The sequence below is a fragment of the Salmo salar genome, chromosome ssa09 (assembly GCF_905237065.1).
Source record: "Salmo salar chromosome ssa09, Ssal_v3.1, whole genome shotgun sequence".
Taxonomy (NCBI): Eukaryota; Metazoa; Chordata; class Actinopteri; order Salmoniformes; family Salmonidae; genus Salmo; species Salmo salar.
The window spans coordinates 31,868,791-31,893,275 of record NC_059450.1 but is presented as its reverse complement, the minus strand read 5'-3'; the positions used below and the strand labels follow the sequence as shown (position 1 = coordinate 31,893,275).

At 43.8% G+C, this 24,485-nt stretch overlaps 1 protein-coding gene and 1 long non-coding RNA gene across 4 annotated transcripts in view; one reads left to right on the top strand and one right to left on the bottom strand.

Moving 5' to 3' along the window:
- LOC106611201 (G2/M phase-specific E3 ubiquitin-protein ligase) overlaps positions 1 to 21,026 on the bottom strand; it is a 27,026-nt gene extending 6,000 nt beyond the window's left edge. The window contains exons 1-10 of one of the 3 annotated variants that reach the window (XM_014211168.2): positions 20,887 to 21,026; positions 19,508 to 19,598; positions 19,234 to 19,331; positions 18,780 to 18,881; positions 10,213 to 10,337; positions 8,303 to 8,471; positions 7,940 to 8,046; positions 589 to 705; positions 352 to 476; positions 104 to 215 (exon numbers count right to left, since the gene is read on the bottom strand). In XM_014211168.2, coding sequence (XP_014066643.1) covers positions 104 to 215; positions 352 to 476; positions 589 to 705; positions 7,940 to 8,046; positions 8,303 to 8,471; positions 10,213 to 10,337; positions 18,780 to 18,881; positions 19,234 to 19,331; positions 19,508 to 19,553 — 1,001 coding nt within the window. In that variant the 5' untranslated portion in view covers positions 19,554 to 19,598; positions 20,887 to 21,026. Of the gene's footprint in view, positions 1 to 103; positions 216 to 351; positions 477 to 588; positions 706 to 7,939; positions 8,047 to 8,302; positions 8,472 to 10,212; positions 10,338 to 18,779; positions 18,882 to 19,233; positions 19,332 to 19,380; positions 19,599 to 20,886 lie in introns of all 3 variants that reach the window. The other 2 variants (XM_014211169.2, XM_014211170.2) reach the window with 2 other exon arrangements.
- The window catches only part of LOC106611205 (uncharacterized), a 22,477-nt gene continuing 18,356 nt past the window's right edge, over positions 20,365 to 24,485 (top strand). Inside the window, exons 1-2 of the long non-coding RNA XR_001330072.2 lie at positions 20,365 to 20,490; positions 24,249 to 24,435. This is a non-coding gene — a long non-coding RNA (uncharacterized lncRNA). The remainder of the gene's footprint in view (positions 20,491 to 24,248; positions 24,436 to 24,485) is intronic.

Sequence of the window (24,485 nt, the reverse complement as noted above, 5' to 3'; positions counted from 1 at the left end):
GAAGCCATGCCTCCAGGTGCAATGTGTGGTCACTATCAATAGACCGGCTGAAAGGCGCCAAGGATTTCTGTGTGAAAAAATGCTAAACAATAATGTACTGTACCTTTTACAGACTATGGGTGATTGGCGAGGGGTCAGTGTGAGAGTCCTTTTAGAAGACCTGCTTCTTCTCTGCCCACCGGGCTGTGGAGAGTCAGTGTGTCTGGGGAGTGAAGCTAAACAAGAAATAACAATGACTATCAGAGAGAGAAAAGACAATAAAAGCAGTTCTTCATTCCAGTCATAACTGGTCTGGTCATAACTTCACTGTCCATTTAGACCAAAACAGACACAGTACGGCAAATAACCTACCTGTCCCATCCACAGCTCCTGCACAGTCCTCACAAGCCCAGTTAGTCTCGTCAAGTTTCAGGGAACCACATTTTCGATGGGTGCCACTAGAGCCACAGAGGGCACAGCGCAGTACTTGAAACCATCTGAAAACCAAAAAGACATATGAGTGAGACTCAAATTCGTTTTAGCGATAAACACATTTTGGTCAGTCAACCATTTCAGCCACACACACACACACACTACATTAGAGCTTACCCAGTGCGTGAAGAATATGTCCGACCACTGTGGGAGAGACATTTTTTGGCATCACAGTGCTGGTACACCTGCAGTAACTCTCCATAGGCATTTTCTTCCAGCTCCCAGGCTGCATCTCTATGGCACACATATACAGAATACTTTAGTTAAAACTCATAATGCCATAACACTAATGCAACAGTACTTTATTTGTCCAACTGTTACATCAGAAATTCGTCTTCTGCTGTGCTGTGTCAACCACGTCCCACACAACACACAATCAGAGACCCTGGACCATACATACAGTAGACCATACATACAGTAGAGCCTGGACCATACATACAGTAGAGCCTGGACCATACATACAGTAGAGCCTGGACCATACATACCGTACAGTAGAGCCTGGACCATAAATACAGTACAGTAGATCCTGGACCATACATACAGTAGAGCCTGGACCATACATACAGTAGAGCCTGGACCATACATACAGTAGACCATACATACAGTAGACCCTGGACCATGCATACAGTAGACCATACATACAGTAGACCCTGGACCATACATACAGTAGACCATACATACAGTAGAGCCTGGACCATACATACCGTACAGTAGAGCCTGGACCACACATACAGTAGAGCCTGGACCATACATACAGTAGAGCCTGGACCATACATACCGTACAGTAGAGCCTGGACCATACATACCGTACAGTAGAGCCTGGACCATACATACCGTACAGTAGAGCCTGGACCATGCATACAGTAGAGCCTGGACCATACATACCGTACAGTAGAGCCTGGACCATACATACAGTACAGTAGAGCCTGGACCATACATACAGTAGAGCCTGGACTATACATACAGTACAGTAGAGCCTGGACCACACATACAGTAGAGCCTGGACCATACATACCGTACAGTAGAGCCTGGACCATACATACTGTACAGTAGAGCCTGGACCATACATACCGTACAGTAGAGCCTGGACCATACATACAGTAGAGCCTGGACCATACATACAGTAGAGCCTGGACCATACATACAGTAGAGCCTGGACCATACATACAGTAGAGCCTGGACCATACAGTACAGTAGAGCCTGGACCATACATACAGTAGAGCCTGGACCATACATACAGTAGAGCCTGGACCATACAGTACAGTAGAGCCTGGACCATACATACAGTAGAGCCTGGACCATACATACAGTAGAGCCTGGACCATACATACAGTAGAGCCTGGACCATACAGTACAGTAGAGCCTGGACCATACATACAGTAGAGCCTGGACCATACATACCGTACAGTAGAGCGTGGACCATACATACAGTAGAGCCTGGACCATACATACAGTAGACCATACATACAGTAGAGCCTGGACCATACATACCGTACAGTAGAGCCTGGACCATACATACCGTACAGTAGAGCCTGGACCATACATACCGTACAGTAGAGCCTGGACCATGCATACAGTAGAGCCTGGACCATACATACCGTACAGTAGAGCCTGGACCATACATACAGTACAGTAGAGCCTGGACCATACATACAGTAGAGCCTGGACTATACATACAGTACAGTAGAGCCTGGACCACACATACAGTAGAGCCTGGACCATACATACCGTACAGTAGAGCCTGGACCATACATACTGTACAGTAGAGCCTGGACCATACATACCGTACAGTAGAGCCTGGACCATACATACAGTAGAGCCTGGACCATACATACAGTAGAGCCTGGACCATACATACAGTAGAGCCTGGACCATACAGTACAGTAGAGCCTGGACCATACATACAGTAGAGCCTGGACCATACATACAGTAGAGCCTGGACCATACAGTACAGTAGAGCCTGGACCATACATACAGTAGAGCCTGGACCATACATACAGTAGAGCCTGGACCATACATACAGTAGAGCCTGGACCATACAGTACAGTAGAGCCTGGACCATACATACAGTAGAGCCTGGACCATACATACCGTACAGTAGAGCGTGGACCATACATACAGTAGAGCCTGGACCATACATACAGTAGACCATACATACAGTAGAGCCTGGACCATACATACCGTACAGTAGAGCCTGGACCAGACATACAGTACAGTAGAGCCTGGACCAGACATACAGTACAGATGACCTGACATACAGTAGATGACCTGGAGCCAGTGGGTTTGGCGACGAGTATGAAGCGAGGGCCAGCCAACGAGAGCATACAGGTCGCAGTGGTGGGTAGTATATGGGGATTTGGTGACAAAATGGATGGCACTGTGATAGACTGCATCCAATTTGTTGAGTAGAGTGTTGGAGGCTATTTTGTAAATTACATCGCCGAAGTCGAGGATCGGTAGGATGGTCAGTTTTACGACGGTATGTTTGGCAGCATGAGTGAAGGATGCTTTCTTGCGAAATAGGAAGCCGATTCTAGATTTAATATTGGATTGGAGATGTTTGATGTGAGTCTGGAAGGAGAGCTTACAGTCTAACCAGACACCTAGGTATTTGTAGTTGTCCACATATTCTAAGTCAGAACCGTCCAGAGTAGTGATGCTAAACGGGCGGGCAGGTTGTAGAGCATGCATTTAGTTTTACTCGCATTTAAGAGCAGTTGGAGGACACGGAAGGAGAGTTGTATGGCATTGAAGCTCATCTGGAGGTTAGTTAACACAGTGTCCAACGAAGGGCCAGAGGTATACAGAATGGTGTCGTCTGCGTAGAGGTGGATCAAAGAATCACAAGCAGCGAGAGCGACATCATTGATGTATACAGAGAAGAGAGTCGACCCTGTGGCACCCCCATAGAGACTGCCAGAGGTCCGGACAACAGGCCCTCTGATTTGACATACTGAACTCTATCAGAGAAGTAGTTGGTGAACCAAGCGAGGCAATCATTTGAGAAACCAAGGCGGTTGAGTCTGCCAATAAGAATGTAGTGATTGACAGAGTCGAAAGCCTTAGCCAGGTCGATGAATACGGCTGCACAGTAATGTCTCTTATCGATGGCGGTTATGATATCGTTTAGGACCTTGAGCGTGGCTGAGGTGCACCCATGACCAGCTCTGAAACCAGATTGCATAGCGGAGAAGGTACGGTGAGATTCGAAATGGTCGGTAATCTGTTTGTTAACTTGGCTTTCAAAGACCTTAGAAAGGCAGGGTAGAATAGATATTGGTCTGTAGCAGTTTGGGTCTAGAGTGTCTCTCCCTTTGAAGAGGGGGATGACCATGGCAGCTATCCAATCTATGGGAATCTCAGACGATATGAAAGAGAGGTTGAACATTCCAGGACACCCCGACCAGGTCGATTAGAAAGGCCTGTTCGCTGAAGTGTTTTAGGGAGCGTTTCACAGTGATGAGGGGTGGTCGTTTGACCGCAGACCCCTTACGGATGCAGGCAATGAGGCAGTGATCGCTGAGATCTTGATTGAAAACTGCAGCGGTGTATTTGGAGGGTGAGTTAGTTAGGATGATATCTATGAGGGTGCCCGTGTTTACGGATTTGGGGTTGTACCTGGTAGGTTCACAAATAATTTGTGTGAGATTGAGGGCATCAAGCTTAGATTGTAGGATGGCTGGGGTGTTAAGCATGTCCCAGTTTAGGTCACCTAGCAGCACGAGTTCAAAAGATAGATGGGGGGCAATCAATTCACATATGGTGTCCAGGGCACAGCTGGGGGCAGAGGGTGGTCTATAGCTAGCGGCAACGGTGAGAGACTTGTTTCTGGAAAGGTGAATTTTTAGAAGTAGAAGCTCGAATTGTTTTGGTACAGACCTGAATAGTAAGAAAGAACTCTGCAGGCTATCTCTGCAGTAGATTGCAACACCGCCCCCTTCGGCAGTTCTATCTTGGCGGAAAATGTTCTAGTTAGGGATGGAAATTTCAGGGTTTTTGGTGGTTTTCCTAAGCCAGGATTCAGACATGGCTAAGACATCCGGGTTGGCAGAATGTGCTAAAGCAGTGAATAAAGCAAACTTAGGGAGTAGGTTTCTAACATTAACATGCATGAAACCAAGGCTTTTACGGTTACAGAAGTCAACAAATGAGAGCACCTGGGGAGTAGGAGTCGAGCTAGGCACTGCAGGTCCTGGATTAGCCTCTACATCACCAGAGGAACAGAGGAGAAGTAGGATAAGGGTACGGCTAAAGGCTATACGAACTGGCCGTCTAGCACGTTCGGAACAGAGAGTAAAAGGAGCAGGTTTCTGGGCACGATAGCATAGATTCAAGACATAATGTGGTAGGAAGAGAGTACATTGGAGGTAAACCTAGGCATTGAGTGATGAAGAGAGAGATATAGTCTCTAGAGACGTTTAAACCAGGTGATGTCATCGCATATGTGGGAGGTGGAACAACATGGTTGGTTAAGGCATATTGAGCAGGGCTAGAGGCTCTACAGTGAAATAAGACAGTAATCACTAACTAGGACAGTAATGGACAAGGCATATTGATATTAGAGAGGCATGCGTAGCCAAGTGATCGTATGGGTCCAGTGAGTGGTTAGCTGGCTGGGGACACGGCGATTCAGACAGTTAGCAGGCCAGGGTAGCAAGCTAGCAGGTTAGCAGGCCGAGGCTAGCAAGCTAGCATAAGGGCCTTAGAGGGACGACGCGATGGGGGAAAGTCTGTTTTTGCCTCTTCGTGCGGTGTAGTCGATAGACCAGTCGTGGAATTAGTAGGGTTCAAAGTAGCAGAGGGGTCCAAGTCCAATTGGCAAAACTGGCCGATGGATAAGCTAACAGTCCAATATGCTCTAGATAGCTAGTAGGCCGCGGTTAGCTGAATGGGCCTTCAGGGGACGTCGTGCCTGAGGGGCCTGTTGGGATCCTCGGGCAGATTATGTCGGTATTCCAGTCGTGAAGGATCGGCGGGGTTCCATGCCCCGTACCGGCAGTAAAAGGGGTCCGGATATTGTAGCCGAGGACTGGGTTTCAGGAGTAGCCCAGGAGCCCTAGCCGGGAGATGGGTCTAGCATGGGCTAGCTCCAGGCTAGTTGGTGCTAGCTCCGGGATGGAAATGTTAGCCAGAAGTAGTCAACCCGGGTTGCGGTTAGGTAGCTGCGATGATCCAGATGAAAAGGTTCAGAGTTTGCGGTAGGAATCCGGGGATATGGAGAGAAAAATAGGTCCGTTATGCTCTGGTTTGAAATGCGTTGTACAAACTGGCGAGAGCTTTCCAAGCTAAAGGTTAGCTGATGACCGCTAGCAGTGGTTAGTTGACTGATAGCTGGTAGCTAGTTAGCTAGCTAGCTTAAGTTGAGGTATTCCAGTTCGGAGGTAAATAGAAATACTTTAGAAAAAAACAGATCCACACCACACTGGGTGAGGCAGGTTGCAGGAGAATATTTAGAAGTTGAGGTTTAGGAAAAATATTTAAAAGAATGCGAAGAAAAATACATAAAAAGACATATACATGGGACGAGACAAGACAAAGATGTCTTGCTACGCCATCTCGGATTTAGAGCCTGGACCATACATACAGTAGAGTCTGGACCATACATACAGTACAGTAGAGCCTGGACCATACATACAGTAGAGCTTGGACCATACATACAGTACAGTAGAGCCTGGACCATACATACAGTACAGAAGAGCCTGGACCATACATACAGTAGAGCCTGGACCATCCAGTACAGTAGAGCCTGGACCATACATACAGTAGAGCCTGGACCATAAATACAGTACAGTAGAGCCTGGACGATACATACAGTAGAGCCTGGACTAAAATACAATACAGTAGAGCCTGGACCATACATACAGTAGAGCCTGGACCATAAATACAGTACAGTAGAGCCTGGACCATATATACAGTGGAGCCTGGACCACACAGTACAGTAGAGCATGGACCATACAGTACAGTATGGCCCAGACAAATAGTACAGTAGAGCCTGGACCATACATATAGTACAGTAGAGCCTGGACCATAAATATAGTACAGTAGAGCCTGGCCCATACATATAGTACAGTAGAGCCTGGCCCATACATATAGTACAGTAGAGCCTGGACCATACATATAGTACAGTAGAGGCTGGACCATACATATAGTACAGTAGAGACTGGACCATACATATAGTACAGTAAAGCCTGGACCATACATATAGTACAGTAGAGCCTGGACCATACATATAGTACAGTAGAGCCTGGACCTGATACATATAGTACAGTAGAGGCTGGCCCTGATACATATAGTACAGTAGAGGCTGGCCCTGATACATATAGTACAGTAGAGGCTGGACCATACATGTAGTACAGTAGAGCCTGGACCATACATATAGTACAGTAGAGCCTGGCCCATACATACAGTACATTAGAGCCTGGACCATACATATAGTACAGTAGAGGCTGGACCATACATATAGTACATTAGAGCCTGGACCATACATACAGTAGAGCCTGGACCATACATACAGTAGAGCCTGGACCATACATACTATACATTAGAGCCTGGACCATAAATACAGTAGAGCCTGGACCATACATACTATACATTAGCGCCTGGACCATAAATACAGTAGAGCCTGAACCATACATACAGTAGCGTGTGGACCATACATACAGTAGAGCCTGGACCATACATACAGTACAGTAGAGCCTGGACCATAAATACAGTACAGTAGAGCCTGGACCATACATATAGTACAGTAGAGCCTGGACCATATATACAGTACAGTAGAGCCTGGACCATACATATAGTATAGTAGAGCCTGGCCCTGATACATATAGTACAGTAGAGGCTGGACCATACATGTAGTACATTAGAGCCTGGACCATACATACAGTACAGTAGAGCCTGGACCATACATATAGTACAGTAGAGCCTGGACCATACATACAGTAGAGGCTGGACCATACATATAGTACAGTAGAGGCTGGACCATACATATAGTACAGTAGAGCCTGGACCATACATATAGTACATTAGAGCCTGGACCATACATATAGTACATTAGAGCCTGGACCATACATAGAGTACAGTAGAGGCTGGACCATACATATAGTACAGTAGAGCCTAGACCATACATATAGTACATTAGAGCCTGGACCATACATACTATACATTAGAGCCTGGACCATAAATACAGTAGAGCCTGGACCATACATATAGTACAGTAGAGCCTGGCCCATACATATAGTACAGTAGAGCCTGGACCATACATACAGTAGAGCCTGGACCATACATACAGTACAGTAGAGCCTGGCCCATACATACAGTACAGTAGAGCCTGGACCATACATACAGTACAGTAGAGCCTGGACCATACATACAGTAGAGCCTGGACCATACATACAGTAGAGCCTGGACCATACATATAGTAGACAATTAAAAAGGTATAGGGCAGAATGTTCTATAAGGTAAATAATACCTCTCAGGTATGTGGACTCCCATCCGGAGCATCTCCTGCTGGAACATGTCCTTGTTGTTGCACAGAGTGCATCTGAAGAAGAACATGCCAGCACTATGAGCCTGGTTCTGAAGGAATACATAGGAAATAAATAAGAGAATGCATGCAGTCACTTACAAGCCTTCATAAACTCTTTATAAGGCCATCATAGATGCTTCACAAAGCCCATATATGCAAATGTAATGCCATATAGAGGGTGAAATAAGGGTTATGCACATTGTAGCACATTGCAAGGAACTGTTACAACACCTTTGATATAGTATGAAAAATAATTTATTCCCACATTCACCCAAGAGGGCCATTTCTAGTCTGGGATGTAGCTACCTGCACACAGTCTCTGTGAAACCAGCTGCCATGGCAGACAGGACACTTGAGAACAGAGTAGGAGAGGACAGGCTCTATGGGGTCCAGACACACTGAGCAGGACATAGGCTCACTGACACAAGCCGACACTGGCAAGGACTGGGTGGGACTGTGATCCTTACAGTAGGACCTGGGGGAATACAAGATGCACCATGGTATAAAGCATGGCTTGTTGTTAATGTTTCCGTGAGATAAGAGTACTTCAACCAACTAAAAGTAGAGGTGTAGCCAAAGACACAATCATGGACCCGTGGCTGCTTCGGTGATGTATTGTTGTCTCTATCTTCTTGCCCTTTGTGCTGTTGTCTGTGCCCAATAATGTGTGTACCATGTTTTGTGCTGCTACCATGTAGTGCTGCTGCCATGCTGTGTTTCTACCATGTTGTTGTCAAGTTGTGTTGCTACCATGTTGTTGTCATGTTGTGTTTCTACCATGTTGTTGTCAAGTTGTGTTGCTACCATGTTGTTGTCATGTTGTGTTTCTACCATGCTTTGTTGTCATGTGTTGCTGCCATGCTGTGTTGTCGTCTTAGGTCTCTCTTTATGTAGTGTTGTGGTGTCTCTCTTGTTGTGATGTGTGTTTTGTCCTATATTTTTATTACATTTTTTATCCCAGCCCCCGTTGCCGCAGGAGGCCTTTTGTTAGACCGTCATTCTAAATAATATTTTTTTCTTAACTGACTTGTCTAGTTAAATAACGATTAAATTAAAAACAAAAATAAAGTTCACAGGGAGAAAATAGGCACAGCTGTCATTTCATTCTGATGAAGGTCAATATGACTTTACTGTTTTTGAATGAGTTCTATATTTCTAATCTCTAAAACAAGAGCTGAGCCTAATTATCTCCTGTTAGTACGTTTGCCATGGCTGCTGTTTATTATGTTTAAAATCTCTAGACACAACACATACTAGAGCTGGGCAATATGGATAAAAAGTCATATCCTAATAAATGGAACTATTTTACTACATAAAAATAACTTTCCATTAGTGGCAGGGCTCTAAATGGGGTTTTTCAGTGCCGAGTTCGACACCTGCGATGGGAGCCTACTATTCAAACAGAAAGCTATTTCATCTAACATATCCAGGGAATGCATGATTGATATTTTGATATGCAGCCTGTCAAAATAGGATCCAGAATGATCAGATTTATGTTAGGCTCTTCAGAGAATTTGCCGACATCTCTGTGTATATTGGCCTATAGACTATATTATTCACCAACTGAGGAAATGGCAACTCAAAGACAGCTAGATTGCTAACTCTAAATATGATATTGTTGCTAGATAGATTAATCAATTAGCCTACATGGCTATCAGTAAATCAGTAAACTTTCCAGCACTATTCCTAGGCTATTGATGTAGGCCTATTCACTGCAAACGGCTCGCTCAGCTCCGCGGTCGCATCAAAACCATACTACGGCCTATTCTGGTTGTAAAGTGGTGTCGTCATGAAGTCAATATTAAGAGCTGAGAAATAGAGTATATAGTCCCAGAAAGCTGTGACTCTTCTCTCTGTTACTAGAACAACAGTAGTTGCTTTGAAAACGGCATTTTAAGCAACGATCATATGCTTGTGCTTCTCAGAATGCATCTCTCTCTCCTCAGGAGCGCACGGTGCAGAAAGGGAGTGAGAGTCAGCAGCCGACAGCGAAACCGGGACAGGTACACACTTTCATAGCAGGAATCAACATAATGCATAGGCTATTACTGTTGACCAAATAATGGTTTTAGAACAATCTACAATAATGTTGTGTAGCAAAATTACCGACATATGCAAAATGCTTCGTTAAGAGGAAGGCAATGTCGGTGTTGATAATTTTCGGATTATGTCCCAGCTCTAATACATACTGGTGATATATAATCATCGTCACTTACGGAAATAAATCTGTGAATTGAAAGATGAATTGGTGTTGTTTGCCACATGGAAAATGGACCTTTTTCTGGCAGCTTTTGACGTCGCACCCAACTGAAGCACCATTCTTCTTGCAGACTGCACATTTCTAAACACAGGGTACACAGAAAGCAAAAAAGTACATTTAGGACACGATAATGTTTTTGAACAAGAATCCAAGCAACCAGAAACGATTGAAGGCAACATCTAAAATATGTACTGTATGCGTTTTGTGATAAAAGTGCTGCTTAGGTTTGGAGTGGACAAAGACTCTAGGATTAGGGTAACCCTAATACAACCATACATCATACTAAATAACGTGTATGGACGGCACTACTGTTGGTGCTGAGTGAGCCTATCAGCCTTAGTCTCTCAGCAGATGAGAAAAGTTTCTGCTCGGTGAGTGATCAAGCTCCTGACCTCTACCTGGTGTGTCAAGCCACTGTGCATAAACTCTCCTCTACCGAAACAGCTGAGGCCATGTTGGCCATGGCAAGCGCAGAATTAAATAGAACATATTGTGTATATTTTATACTATATCTCCATGGTGACAAGCATCAATCAAAGTGCCTGCTGGGCTGAAGAGGTTGAATGGTACCTAGCCCAAGATGTACTCTTAAGGAGCCTAACGTTACAGTATTACATATTACAAAGGCTCCGCCGTACGTGGCAGGGGCTACAGTTCATTAAGGATTACAAAGACCTGGCCGTGGTCTGCCCAACGATGCCTCTCTACCACATGAACTCAATGCATTTTATGCAAACATTGACAATAACAACATCGTGCTGGTTGTGAGGGCTGCCACCGACCCAGAGGATTGGGTGATCTCGCTCTCCGAGGCCGACGTGAGTAAGGTCTTTAACCAGGTCAACACCTACTAGGCTGCGGGGCCCGGCAGTATTCCAGGGCATGCGCAGAACAGCTGGCTTAATGCCACAGTGACTACCGCCCTGTGGCACTCACATCTGTAATCATGAAGTGCATTGAGAGGCTGATTATGGCACACATCAACTCTATCATCCCAGACACCCTAGACCCACTCCAAATTGCATACCGCCCCAACAGATCCACAGACGATGCAATCTCAATTGCTCTCCACACGGTCCTCACCCACCTAGATAAGAGGAATACCTATGTGAGAATGCTGTTCATTGACTACACCTCAGCGTTCAACACCATTGTCCCCTCCAAGCTCATCAGCCACAGGGGTGTGTGCTTAGTCCCCTCTTGTACTCCCTGTTCACCAACAACTGCGTGTCCACACATGACTCCAACACCATCATTAAGTTGGCTGACAACACAACAGTGGTAGACCAGTGACCTGTCAGTGTGGTGCCAGAACAACAGCCTCTCCCTTAATGTCAGTAAGACCAAGGAGCCTATCGTGGACTACATTGATGGGGCTGAAGTGGAGCGGGTCAAGAGCTTCAAGATACTCGTTGTCCAAATCAATAAGGACTTAAAATGGTCCACACACACACAAAGTCATGAAGAAGGCATGACAACGCCTATTCCCCCTCAGGTATTGCATGGGCCCTCAAATCCTCAAAAAGTCGTACAGCTGAAACCAACAGGCTCCTGAACAGCTTCTATCACTGTCTCTACGCACACTCAAAGGGCCCTACACACTCACGCACACTGACACCCCAAAACACACAAAGATTCACTCCATCATTTGCTCACAAACACATAATATGCACATACATTTATACTGACTCTACCATCACATACAATAAACAAAGTTGCAGCAGCGTATATAATTATCATATATAGTGCCTTGCAAAAGTATTCACCCCACTTGGCGTTTTCCTATTTTGTTGCATTACAACCTGTAATTTAAATAGATTTTTATTTGGATTTCATGTAATGGACATACACAAAATAGTTCAAATTGGTGAAGTGAAATGAAAAAAATAACTTGTTTAAAAAAAAATAATAAGAAGAAAAGTGGTGCGTGCATATGTATTCACCCCTTTGCTATGAAGCCCCTAAATAAGATCTGGTGCAAACAATTACCTTCAGAAGTCACATGATTAGTTAAATAAAGTCCACCTGTGTGCAATCTAAGTGTCATATGATCTGTCACATGATCTCAGAATATATACACCTGTTCTGAAAGGCCCCAGAGTCTGCAACACCACTAAGCAAGGAGCACCACCACCTTTTCATCGGCAGGGACTAGGAAACTGGTCAGAATTGAAGGAATGATGGATGGCGCTAAATACAGGGAAATTCTTGAGGGAAACCCATTTCAGTCTTCCAGAGATTTGAAACTGGGACAGAGGTTCACATTCCAGCAGGACAATGACAATGACCATACTACTAAAGCAACACTCAAATGGTTTAAGGGAAAACATTTAAATGTCTTTGAATGGCTTAGTCAAAGCCTAGACCTCAATCCAATTGAGAATCTGTAGCACGACTTAAAGATTGCTGTACACCAGCGGAACCCATCCAACTTGAAGGAGCAGGAACAGTTTTGGATTTCATGCATGCTCAAGTTTTCATTTTTTTGTCTTATTTGTTGTTTGTTTCACAATAAAAAATATGTTGCATCTTCAAAGCGGTAGGCATGCTGTGTAAATCAAATGATACAAACCCCCCCAAAAATAAATTTTTATTCCAGGTTGTAAGGCAATCTCTATAGACAAACATTGACAGTAGAAGGACCTTACTGAAGATTTCAGTGACTTTCAAAGTGGCACCGTCATAGGATGCCACCTTTCCAAAAGGTCAGTTCGTCAAATTTCTGCCCTTCTAGAGTTGCTCCAGTCAACTATAAGTGCTGTTATTGTGAAGTGGAAACGTCTAGGAGAAAAAACAGCTTAACCGCAAAGTCATAGGCAACACAAGCACACAGAACGGGACTGCTGAGTGCTGAAGCGCGTAAAAATTGTCTCTCCTCAGTTGCAACACTCACTACCGAGCTCCAAACTGCCTCTGGAAGCAAAGTCAGCACAAAAAATGTTAGTCGGGAGCTTTATGAAATGGGTTTCCATGGCCAAGCAGCCGTACATGCCAAGAGAACGTTACCTGCCCGAATGCATAGTGCCAACTGTAAAGTTTGGCGAAGAAGGAAAAATGGTCTGGGGCCGTTTTTCATGGTTCGGGCTAGGCCCCTTAGTTCAGTGACGGGAAATCTTAACACTACAGCATACAGTCCAATGACATTCTAGACGATTCTGTGCTTCCAACTTTGTGGCAACAGTTTGGGGAAGGCCCTTTCCTGTTTCAGAATGACAACACCCCAGTGCACAAATCGAGGTCCATACAGGAATGGATTTGGTCAAGATCGGTGTGGAAGAACTTGACTGGCCTGCACAGAGCCCTGACCTCAACTCTATCAAACACCTTTGGGATGAACTAGAACGCCGACTGTGAGCAAGGCCTAATCGCCCAACATCAGTGCCATACCTCACAAATGTTCTTGTGGCTAAATGGAAGCAAGTCCCCGCAGCAATGTTCCAACATCTAGTGGAAAGCCTTCACAGAAGAGTGTAGGCTATTATAGCAGAAAAGGGGGGACAAACTCCATATTAATGCCTATGATTTCAGAATGAGATGTGTCCACATACTTTTGGTCATGTAGTGTATCAGGTGGAAATCAGGGATCAACAACTAGATTCAGTTGCGGGCCGTTTTTTTCTTGAGTGGATGGTCAGGGGGCGGAATATAATTACAAACAATTTGTAGACTAAAATTTACCACAAGAAGCCCAAACAGATACAATACAATACCAGCCAAAGGTTTGGACACACCTACTCATTCAAGGGTTTTGATTTATTTTTTACTATTTTCTACATTGTAAAATAATAATGAAGACATCATAACAATGAAATAACACATATGGAATCATGTAGTAATAAAAAAAAGTGTTAAACAAAACATATTTTATATTCTTCAAAGTAGCCACCCTTTGCCTTTATGACAGCTTTGTACACGCTTGGCATTCTCTCAACCAGCTTCACCAGGAATGCTTTTCCAACAGTCTTGAAAAAGTTCCCACATATGCTGAGTACTTGTTGGCTGCTTTTCCTTCACTCTGCGGTCCAACTCATCCCAAGCCATCTCAATTGGATTGAGGTTGGGTGATTGTGGAGGCCAGGTCATCTGATGCTGCACTCCATCACTCTCCTTCTTGGTCAAATAGCCCTTACACAGCCTGTAGGTGTGTTGGGTCATTGTCTTGTTAAAAAACAAATGATAGTCCCACCAAGCGCAAACCAGATGGGATGGCGTATCGCTGCAGAATGTTGTGGTAGCCATGCTGGTTAAGTGTGCCTTGAATTCTAACTAAATCACTGACAATGTCACCAGCAAAGCACCCCCACACCATCACACCTCCTCCTCCATATTTCACTGTGGGAAACACATATGCATCCATAAAAAAAGTAACCTTTATTTAACTAGGCAAGTCAGCCTACCGCAGCCAAACCCGGATGACGCTGGGCCAATTATGCATCGCCCTATGGTTCTCCCAATCACGGCCAGATGTGATACAGCCTGGATTCAAACCAGGGACTGTAGTGACGCCTCTTGCACTGAGATGAGGTGCCTTAGACCGCTGCGCCACTCAGGATCATCCATTCACCTACTCTGCGTCTCACAAAGACACGGCGGTTGGAACCAAAAATCTCACATTTGGACTCATCAGACCAAAGGACAGATTTCCACCGGTCTAATGTCCATTGCTCGTAATTTTTGGCCCAAACAAGTCTCTTCTTCTTATTGGTGTCCTTTAGTAGTGGTTTCTTTGCAGTAATTCAACCATGAAGGCCTGATTCACAGTCTCCTCTGAACAGCTGATGTTGAGATGTGTCTGTTACTTGAACTCTGTGAAGCATTTAATTAGGCTGCAATCTGAGGTGCAGATAAGTCTTATGAACGTATCCTCTGCAGCAGAGGTACCTTTGGGTCTTCCTTTCCTGTGGCGGTCTTCATGAGAGCCAGTTTCATCATAGCGCTTGATGGTTTTTGCCACTGTACTTCAAATCAAATTTTATTGGTCACATACACATAGTTAGCAGATGTTAATGCTAGTGTAGGGAAATGCTTGTGCTTCTAGTTCCGACAGTGCAGTAATATCTAACAAGTAATCTAACAATTCCCCAATATGTACATATAAATATATGGATGAGCGATGGCCAAGCGGCATAGGCAAGGTGCAGTAGACGGTATAAAATACAGTATATACATATGATATGAGTAATGAAAGATATGTAAACAATATTAAAGTGGCATTATTTAAAGTGCCATTGTTTAAAGTGACTGGTGATCAATTTATTAAAGTGTCCAGTGATTGGGTCTCAATGCAGGCAGCAGCCTCTCTGAGTTAGTGATTGCTGTTTAGCAGTCTGATGGTCTTGAGACAGAAGCTGTTTTTCAATCTCTCTGTCCCAGCTTTGATGCATCTGTACTGACCTCGCCTTCTGGATGATAGCGGTGTGAACAGGCAGTGGCTCGGGTGGTTATTGTCCTTGATTATCTTTTTGGCCTTCCTGTGACATCGGGTGCTGTAGGTGTCATGGAGGGAAGGTAGTTTGCCCCCGGTGATGCATTGTGCAGACCGCACCACCCTCTGGGGAGCCTTGCGGTTGAGGGCAGTGCTGTTGTCGTACCAGGCTGTGATACAGCCCGACAGGATGCTCTCGATTGTGCATCTGTAAAAGTATGTCAGGGTTTTAGGTGACAAGACCAATTTCTTCAGCCTCCTGAGATTGAAGAGGCACTGCTGCGCCTTCTTCACCCCACAGTCTGTGTGGGTGGACCATTTCAGTTTGTCTGTGATGTGTACGCCCAGGAACTTTCCACCTTCTCCACTGCTGTCCCTTCAAAGTGGATGGGGGGGTGCTCCCTCTGCTGTTTCCTGAAGTCCACGATCATCTCCTTTGTTTTGTTGACGTTGAGTGAGAGGTTGTTTTCCTGACACCACACTCAGAGTGCCCTCACCTCCTCCCTGTAGGCTGTCTCGCCGTTGTTGGTGATCAGGCCCATTACTGTTGTGTCGTCTGCAAACTTAATTATTGAGTTGGAGGCGTGCATGGCGTCACAGTCGTGGGTGAACAGGGAGTACAGGAGATGGCTGAGCACACACCCTTGTGGGGCCCCAGTGTTAAGGGTCAGTGAAGTGGAGACGTTTTTTCCTACCTTCAACCAACTGGGGGCGGCCATCAGACAGTCCAGAACCTAGTTGTACAGGGAGGGGTTGAGACCCAGGGACTCCAGCTTGATGATGAGCTTGGAGGCTACTATGGTGTTGAATGCTGAGCTGTAGTCAATGAACAGCATTCTTACATAGGCATTATTTTTGTCCAGATGGGATAGGGCAGTGTGCAGTGTGATGGCGATTGCGTCATCTGTGGACCTGTTGGGGCGGTACGCAAACTGAAGTGGGTCTAGGGTGGCCGGTAAGGTGGCGGTGATATGATCCTTGACTAGCCTCTCAAAGCACTTCATGATGACAGAAGTAAGCGCTACGGGGCGGTAGTCATTTAGTTCAGTTATCTTTGCCTTCTTGGGTACAGGAACAATGGTAGCCATCTTGAAGCATGCGGGACAACAGACTGCGATAGGGAGGGATTGAATATGTCCGTAAACACACCAGCCAGCTGGTCTGCGCATGCTCTGAGGACGCGGCTAGGGATACCGTCCGGGCCAGCAGCCTTGCGAGGGTTAACAAGTTGAAATGTTTTACTCAAGTCAGCCACGGAGGAGAGGGGGGGACGCAGTCTTTGTTAGCGAGCCGCAACGGTGGCACTGTATTATCCTCGAAGTGGGCAAAAAAGGTGTTTAGTTTGTCTGGAAGCGTGATGTCGGTGTCCGTGACGTGGCTGTTTTTCTTTTTGTCGTCTGTGATTTCCTGTAGACCCTGCCACATACGTCTCGTGTCTGAGCCGTTGAATTGCGACTCCACCTTGTCCAGGTACCGGCATTTCGCTTGTTTGATTGCCTTGCAGAGGGAATAACTACACTGTTTAAATGTAGCCATATTTCCAGACCTTTCCCTGGTTAAATGTGATGGATCGCGCTTTCAGTTTGCGCGAATGCCGCCATTTATTCACGGTTTCTGGTTTGGGTAGGTTTTAATAGTCACAGTGGGTACAACATCTCCAATGCACTTCTTAATAAACGCACTCACAGAGTCAGCGTATAGGTCAATGTTGTTCTCTGAGGCTGACCGGAACATATTCCAGTCCGCGTGATCAAAACAATCTTGAAGCGTGGCCTCCGATTGGTCAGACCAGCGTTGAATGGTTCTCGTCACTGGTACATCCTGTTTGAGTTTCTGCCTATAAGACGGAACAAGCAAGATGGCATCATGGTCGGATTTGCTGAAGGGAGGGCGGGGGAGGGCTTTGTATGCATCGCGGAAGTTAGAGTAGCAGTGATCGAGAGTATTAGCCCCACGAGTCGTGCAATCAATATGCTGATAGAATTTAGGTAGCCTTGTTCCCAAATTTCCTTAGTTAAAATCCCCAGCTACAATAAATGTAGCCTCCGGATATATGGTTTCCAGTTTACAGAGAGTCCAGTGAAGTTCCTTGAGGGCCGTCTTGGTGTTCAATTGAGGGGGAATGTACACAGCTGTGACTATATCTTGGTAGGTAAAATGGCCAGCATTTCATTGTAAGGAATTCTAGGTCGGGTGAGCAGGACTTGAGTTCCTGTATGTTGTTATGATTACACCATGAGTCGTTAATCATAAAGCATACACCCCCCGTCCTTCCTCTTCCCAGAGAGGTGTTTATCTCTGTCGGCGCGATGCATGGAGAAGCCTGGTGGCTGAACCGATTCTGACAACATATCCCGAGAGCCATGTTTCCGTGAAACAGAGAATGTTACACTTGAAGAAAGTTCTTGACTTTTTCCGGATAGACTGACCTTCATGTCGTAAAGTAATAATGGGACTGTCATTTCTTTTTGCTTATTTGAGCTGTTCTTGCAATAATATGGACTCTGTCTTTTATGGGTTATCTTCTGTATACCACCCCTACCTTTGTTATTTCATAGTTTTGATGTCTTCACTACGATTCTACAATGTAGAAAATAGTACAAATAAAGAAAAACCCTTGAATGAGTAGGTGTGTCCAAACTTTTGACTGGTACTATATATTTGCCTAAAACATAATAATTTTCTTGCTCAGAAAACTTGGGGGGGCCAAATAAAATCAAATGCGGGCCGCCAGTTGGGGAACCCTGATCTACAGCTATCACTCCAGCATCCCTGCACATTGTAGATATGGTACTGGAACTGACTGGCCCTATTTATAGTATTCTTACTTACTTTCTCGTATTCTTTTTATTTTTAGTTCTTTTGTTTTTGATCTAATTTATGTTATTTGTTGTATTACAATGTTATTGACTATTGCATTGTTGGGTTTTGAGCTTGCAAGAAAGGCATTTCACTGCACTTGTGCATGTCACATTAAAACTTGAAACTATATGTTATTTTCAGAGGTAGACTCTTGGTAAACAATCAAGGGCTAAATGGTACCTTGCCTATAATGAAAGTAGGATAAATAAATACGCCCTCAATATGAATGAACTTACTAGTCTGGAGGATCTTCGGACCTCCTGTTTAATATCATCCACCAAGAAGCCATAAATCCCTTCGTTTTCCTCTCCACGCTGATACACGCCGCTTGACATCAGCTGGAATATAAAAACATCTGAATAGGATTGCAAAATTCCGGGAACTTTCAATAATTTCCCTGGTTTTCCGGAAATCCTGGTTGGAGGACTGCTGGAATCAGGAGGGTATAAGCAGAAAATCCGGAGTCCTCTAACCAAGATTTCTGGAAAACCAGGGAATTTAAGTTGCCACCTTTCATCTGACATTGTAAACATTCTGTACATTTAAGGTGCCTTCAGTAAGCAACTGAATGATAAAACAAATAGATTATTACTGTTTGAGTAATAGTATTCCGCAATGAAAAGATATTTTGGTTTAAGCTAGGCCATAATTCATGAACAATGAGTAATTCTAACACGCACACTCTCTTACCAGGCAAAAGTAGTGCACAGTGAGTTCCTGTGACTTAAGTGTGATCTTCTCGCCATATTTGTCTGGACAATTCTCACTGCATTTACAAAGTGCACAACCTTAAAATAGAGAGAAGACATTTCAAGTTCAATGTAAATAAATAAGTACCTTATCTTTTGGGTAGGGTGGTTTGATCATGCGTGTTCTCACCATTGTCATCAAAGTCAAAGTGTTGAAAAAAAGTGATAAAATGTTATACTACAACAACATAGTGGCCTTCATACTGATCACTCACAGTCTATTAAGTATTCCTGCTCGGATCTCCGAATCCTCCTCTTCATTTTCAATAGTAAGAGGACCTTGATTCTTCACGTGAAAAAAATTGCCTGAAAAATAAATGTCATAGCTGTATCAGCAAACTTTCAAGATACCAGGCTGTGTCTGATACATGTCAAATACTGGAGCTGTGCTTAACTTATGCTAGTTTGCCTTGTAGAATGGAACCAATGGAATAGTCCCAAAAGTGCAAACTCCAAGCTGAATTGAGCGCACCTCAAATACCTTTCTGTTGCATGGAATGTCATTCCTTGGGCACTACAGATAATCATAGCTATTTGCATGTGAAACTGTCTGGGAATACATTGGCTCCATTGTTTACTTTAAGCAGGTGGGCCAGGGCCCACTCTCCGGGTATAGCTCTGGTCCATGCACATGTCGGATGAGCATGCAGCGAGAAGGGTGCAACTGCAACCCGCAATTCTGGGCGTTCAACCCCTCTTTTTATAGGTCCAATAACCTAGATGCGGTTATTGCACCATAACGTTGGATGCCAACCTCCGATAAACCCCACAGAAGAGGCGGGGTGGACAACCGTTGCTAGCTACCGCTACCGATGACGAGGGCAAGTGCTCAGCTGGCGGGAGCGAATGACCCAGTGTGCTAGCTTAGCAAGCTAGTCCTAAGGAGGACACCGGTACACAACAGGCAGGGGCACAACAAACTCAGATAATACTTTTATTTCCCTTTTGACCCACATCCAAAAGTTTCACACAAGCATGAAAAGGGGGGGTTATGCAGGAACAAAAGGGACTTTCGAGGGGTGTGGTTCATGAAGGAACCAAGGGGATACTCGGGGGGGTGTTCCTGGAGATGCAGGAATGCCCACATGTAGGAACGTCCCCAATTGCGGGCTGCTGTTGCATACAGACGATAAAATGCCCAAGTCGTTTTAGTGGACGGAGAAAAGTTTTAAATTATTCTAGCAATATCTTCACGTTGGTGAGTTACGAAAGTATACTGAATACAATGACTAAACAAAACTGGGGGGAAACGTGCCACAGCACATTGTTGTGGCGCGGTAAACCAGAGCTATGGGTATGCATTTATAAATAGCTTCAGCTTAGATACATATTTTTTCCAAGTCTTCCTCATAGGCGTTATCTGTATTAAATAAGTAGCAACGAGATTTACGCATTCGTGTAACGACCCAATGACGTTCTCGATATTTAGATAGCTTTAGCGGTGAATTCTAGTGCTTTTCAAAAAATACATGACAATGATATGTTAACGCATTAGCTTGCTAAGTAGCTAGCTAATTAAAAAGCTATGTTACAGAAGTGCATAGCTAAAATCTAGCTATCTACTATACACAATGAATGCAAACGTCCATCTTACTTTTAATCGATTTATATGGACTTAACCTAGTTTGTTTGTTTTTCCATGATTTTAAATTTCCCTCGTCGCCCTTCGTCTTTGGAAGGTAAATTTCAAATCGAACCAAAACATTCGGAAATGGGAAGAGTCACAACGTTGATTTCCGGTAGAATCTGCTAATTATTTTCAGAATAAAAGCCTATCTGAAAATGTAAATAAAAACAGAAACAAAGCATATAGTCCACTGATATTAATGTTTCTACAAGATCTGGGAGGGGAGCCATTAAACTTGATTTGATTTAATTTAATTATAGTCATGTTGAAAGTCCTTGATCGTGACCCTCGGTTCCATTACACATAAGAGTCATTGGACGAAGGCGTCTTATGTAAGGTGGAGTTTTGTTAAGAGACCTGACGCTCGGTGTGAACATGAACAAGCATTGCTTGCGGTACGGTTATGGAAGCATAAGGACCTTATCTTCAGTGCTTGATTTGGGACTGAAATATGGTGTCAGTACTGTTTATATTTAGGTGAAGGAGCTCCACAATACGTTTGAGCTAATATTCTGTAAGAGGAACAGGAGCTCAAGCAGTAGAACATGTAAGGTGCTGGTACTCAGCTCTGGTTAGCTCCTGCCCAAGTCAAGCACTGCTTATCTTTCATACCAGCAAGAAATAATAATACAAAAAGAATACATTGATACACGTTATTATAGGGTTAGAGTCACACACGGCCATATCTCTTAAGTGAATTTCATAAAAATGGAAATAGTGACACTTTAAAAAAAAAAAGTTACACATTTTAGCTAAAACTATACTAAATATATGAGCGTCACCAAATAATTGATTAAAACACACTGTTTTGCTATGAAGGTCTACAGTACCCTCAGCAGCCCTCTGTAGGTTAGCACCATGGTGTAGCCAGAGGACAGCTAGTTTCTGTCCTCTGGGTACATTGAATTCAATACAAAACCTAGGAGGCTCATGGTTGTCACACGTCCCATAGACTTACACAGTAATTATGACAACTTCCGGAGGATGTCCTCCCACCTATCAGAGCTCTTGCGGCATGAACTGACATATCCACCCAATCAAAGGATCAGAGAATTAATCTAGTAGTGAAAGTATACGCTACAGCTAGCAAGCACTGCAGTGCATAAAATGTGGTGAGTAGTTGACTCAAAGAGAGTGAAAGACAATAATTTAACATTTTGGAACAAAAAGGAGAATCGACAGAGCTAGCTAGCTATATTTGGTTGTATTTTTTTAAATAAAATTTTTACTTTCACTTAGTTAGTGAATGCAAACACCTGGCTCAGAGAGGGATGCTATGTTAGCTAGCCGGCTATGGCTATCCAACGCCGGAACTCTTCCAAGTCAAGGTAAACTTTTGGTTTGATTTATTTATTGCCACCGTGGCCTGCCGGTGTAGCTGCTAAACTGCTTTCTGACTGTACAAGGTACTGCATGATTGTAGGTGGTTACTAACGCGATAGGTCTAGTATGTTGACTATGATGTGACAACGATGTAGGCTGTGTGTAGTGGTTAGCGGTCATAATATGAAGGTTTGGCTTGGATTTTTTTTTTTTTTTTTGCCTGGTCACAGACAGCTGATGTGTTGTGCACTGAAGTCCACAAGCGAAGGGAAAAGGTGAGAGGAGGAGAGCGTGTAGATAGTTGCGATAAGGAATTTTATATATACACACAACAAGCAAATTGATCGTACTGTTTTTATGTGGCTGCTATGAAAGTGAACTGTGTTTGCATGTGATCAGGGGTATATTCATTCTGCCAATTCTGTTGAATAATGTTTTTAAACGAAAGAAGGATAAACATACCTGAATTTGCCCAATAGAAACTCAAATTTTCAACTGTTGGATTAATGATTACACCCTAGATCAGCTAGATGCAGGCAAGAGTGTGCAAGGCAGTATTAAATGTGTCACTGTCTGTTACTTTGACGTTGTAAACTTTCATTCATAGGCTAGGTTGTAGCAACCTCATGATGGGTACAGAGACAATGTGAGTATCATGTAGTAGCCTAAACCTATTCTTAAGAGCACATCTTGGGCTAGGCCGGTTCTAGTCTTTTGGGGCCATAAGCAAGATTTCACTGGGGGGCTTCCCCCTCCACCTTGCAGGCAAAACATTTTAGTGACCCTCCCCCATTTTGCCATGGGGTGGAGAAAATGTTTCACTTTTAAATTGAATTTCCTGCAATTCTAACCATTTTGCCATGACTTATGCCATGTTAATGATATCTGAGTGAGAGACAAATTCAATGCGGGTCCCGTGGAGTTCAGGGACCCTGGGCATGTGCCTGGTTGGTATTTGGCCATGATTTAGATAGCTGGCTAGACTAACTTACCAATCTAAAAATTGTTAGCTGACATGGCTAATTGAGTGACTGACATAACAGAAAAATTGCTGATGCACAACCAAATTTCAAACTTGCACCTTGTGTATTCTACTTTTCCAACTCTCAACAGTAAGTTGACACCCTGACTGAGTTCCTAAAAATAAATAGGGTCCCTAAGCCGGCCCTGAAGCAGTACATAAGCAAGAAAAAAAACTAAACAAACTGAGACATAGGCCCTATGACTTTATATCTAGCATATACAATGTTCTAAGCATACTTGATTCACATGCATACTCTGGTCTTTTTATATAGGTTTATTCAGGTAAACATTTCTGTCTGAAATACCGGTACTTGGAACTCTTGTACTGTGAAAAAGTATTGGTGTGGTGCACATGTCAAGGGAAATATTCAATTAGAGCATATGATTAAATAACAAAAACGTATCTGGGTCCATCAGGTTACATAAAACCAAAATTGTCTATGCTTTAAGAATACATTGCTTTATAGAGCTCCATAACTTCTTTATGATTAAATGAATTGTATGTACATAAGGCTATGTTCTGCATTTGGTGGGCAGAAATGATTAACTCTGTATCGCCAAAGGTTTTGGTCTCACTGCACCAATAGATGGCGCTAATAGACAATACATTCCTTTTGATAGTTACTTTTATTTCAGGCTTTTGAAAGTGTCAAGGGCCTAAAAAAAATACATTTTTAATATTTTTCTGATTTGTTTTTTTTTAAGGACATTTGACAAATGTTAAACTGGAATACTGTATCAGAATATCCTCTTTTCACAATTCTCTTTGTCACATTATAAAATAGGGTGGGTTAAGTTTCTGAAAGTGTAATTTTTGTGTGTGCATAATCTGAGACATTTGATCAGAATTAACAGAATCATGGCCCAAAAATTGATCTTTGGCAAGATTGATCTTTTGAAAATTCATAAACATCCCTTGAACCATATGTAGCTGAGGAAAGTCAGAGAGATGTCCACGTTTTCCTTTCATGTCCCAATCACAGCTGGCCACCAGCATATCTCGTACTGCGGGTACCCTGATAGGCGAAGACCTCCAGGATGACCACATGAAACGTGGGCAACATCTGCCGAGACACTGGTCTCAGAACAGAGGACCTACCAGCTGTCATGAACAACAGAGAGCTATGGCATGCCATCGTCTGGCACATTTCACCTCCATAAGTAAAGTATGTAAGTACCATTCAATATAAGATAATACTATCTATCCCTGTCCCTCCTTC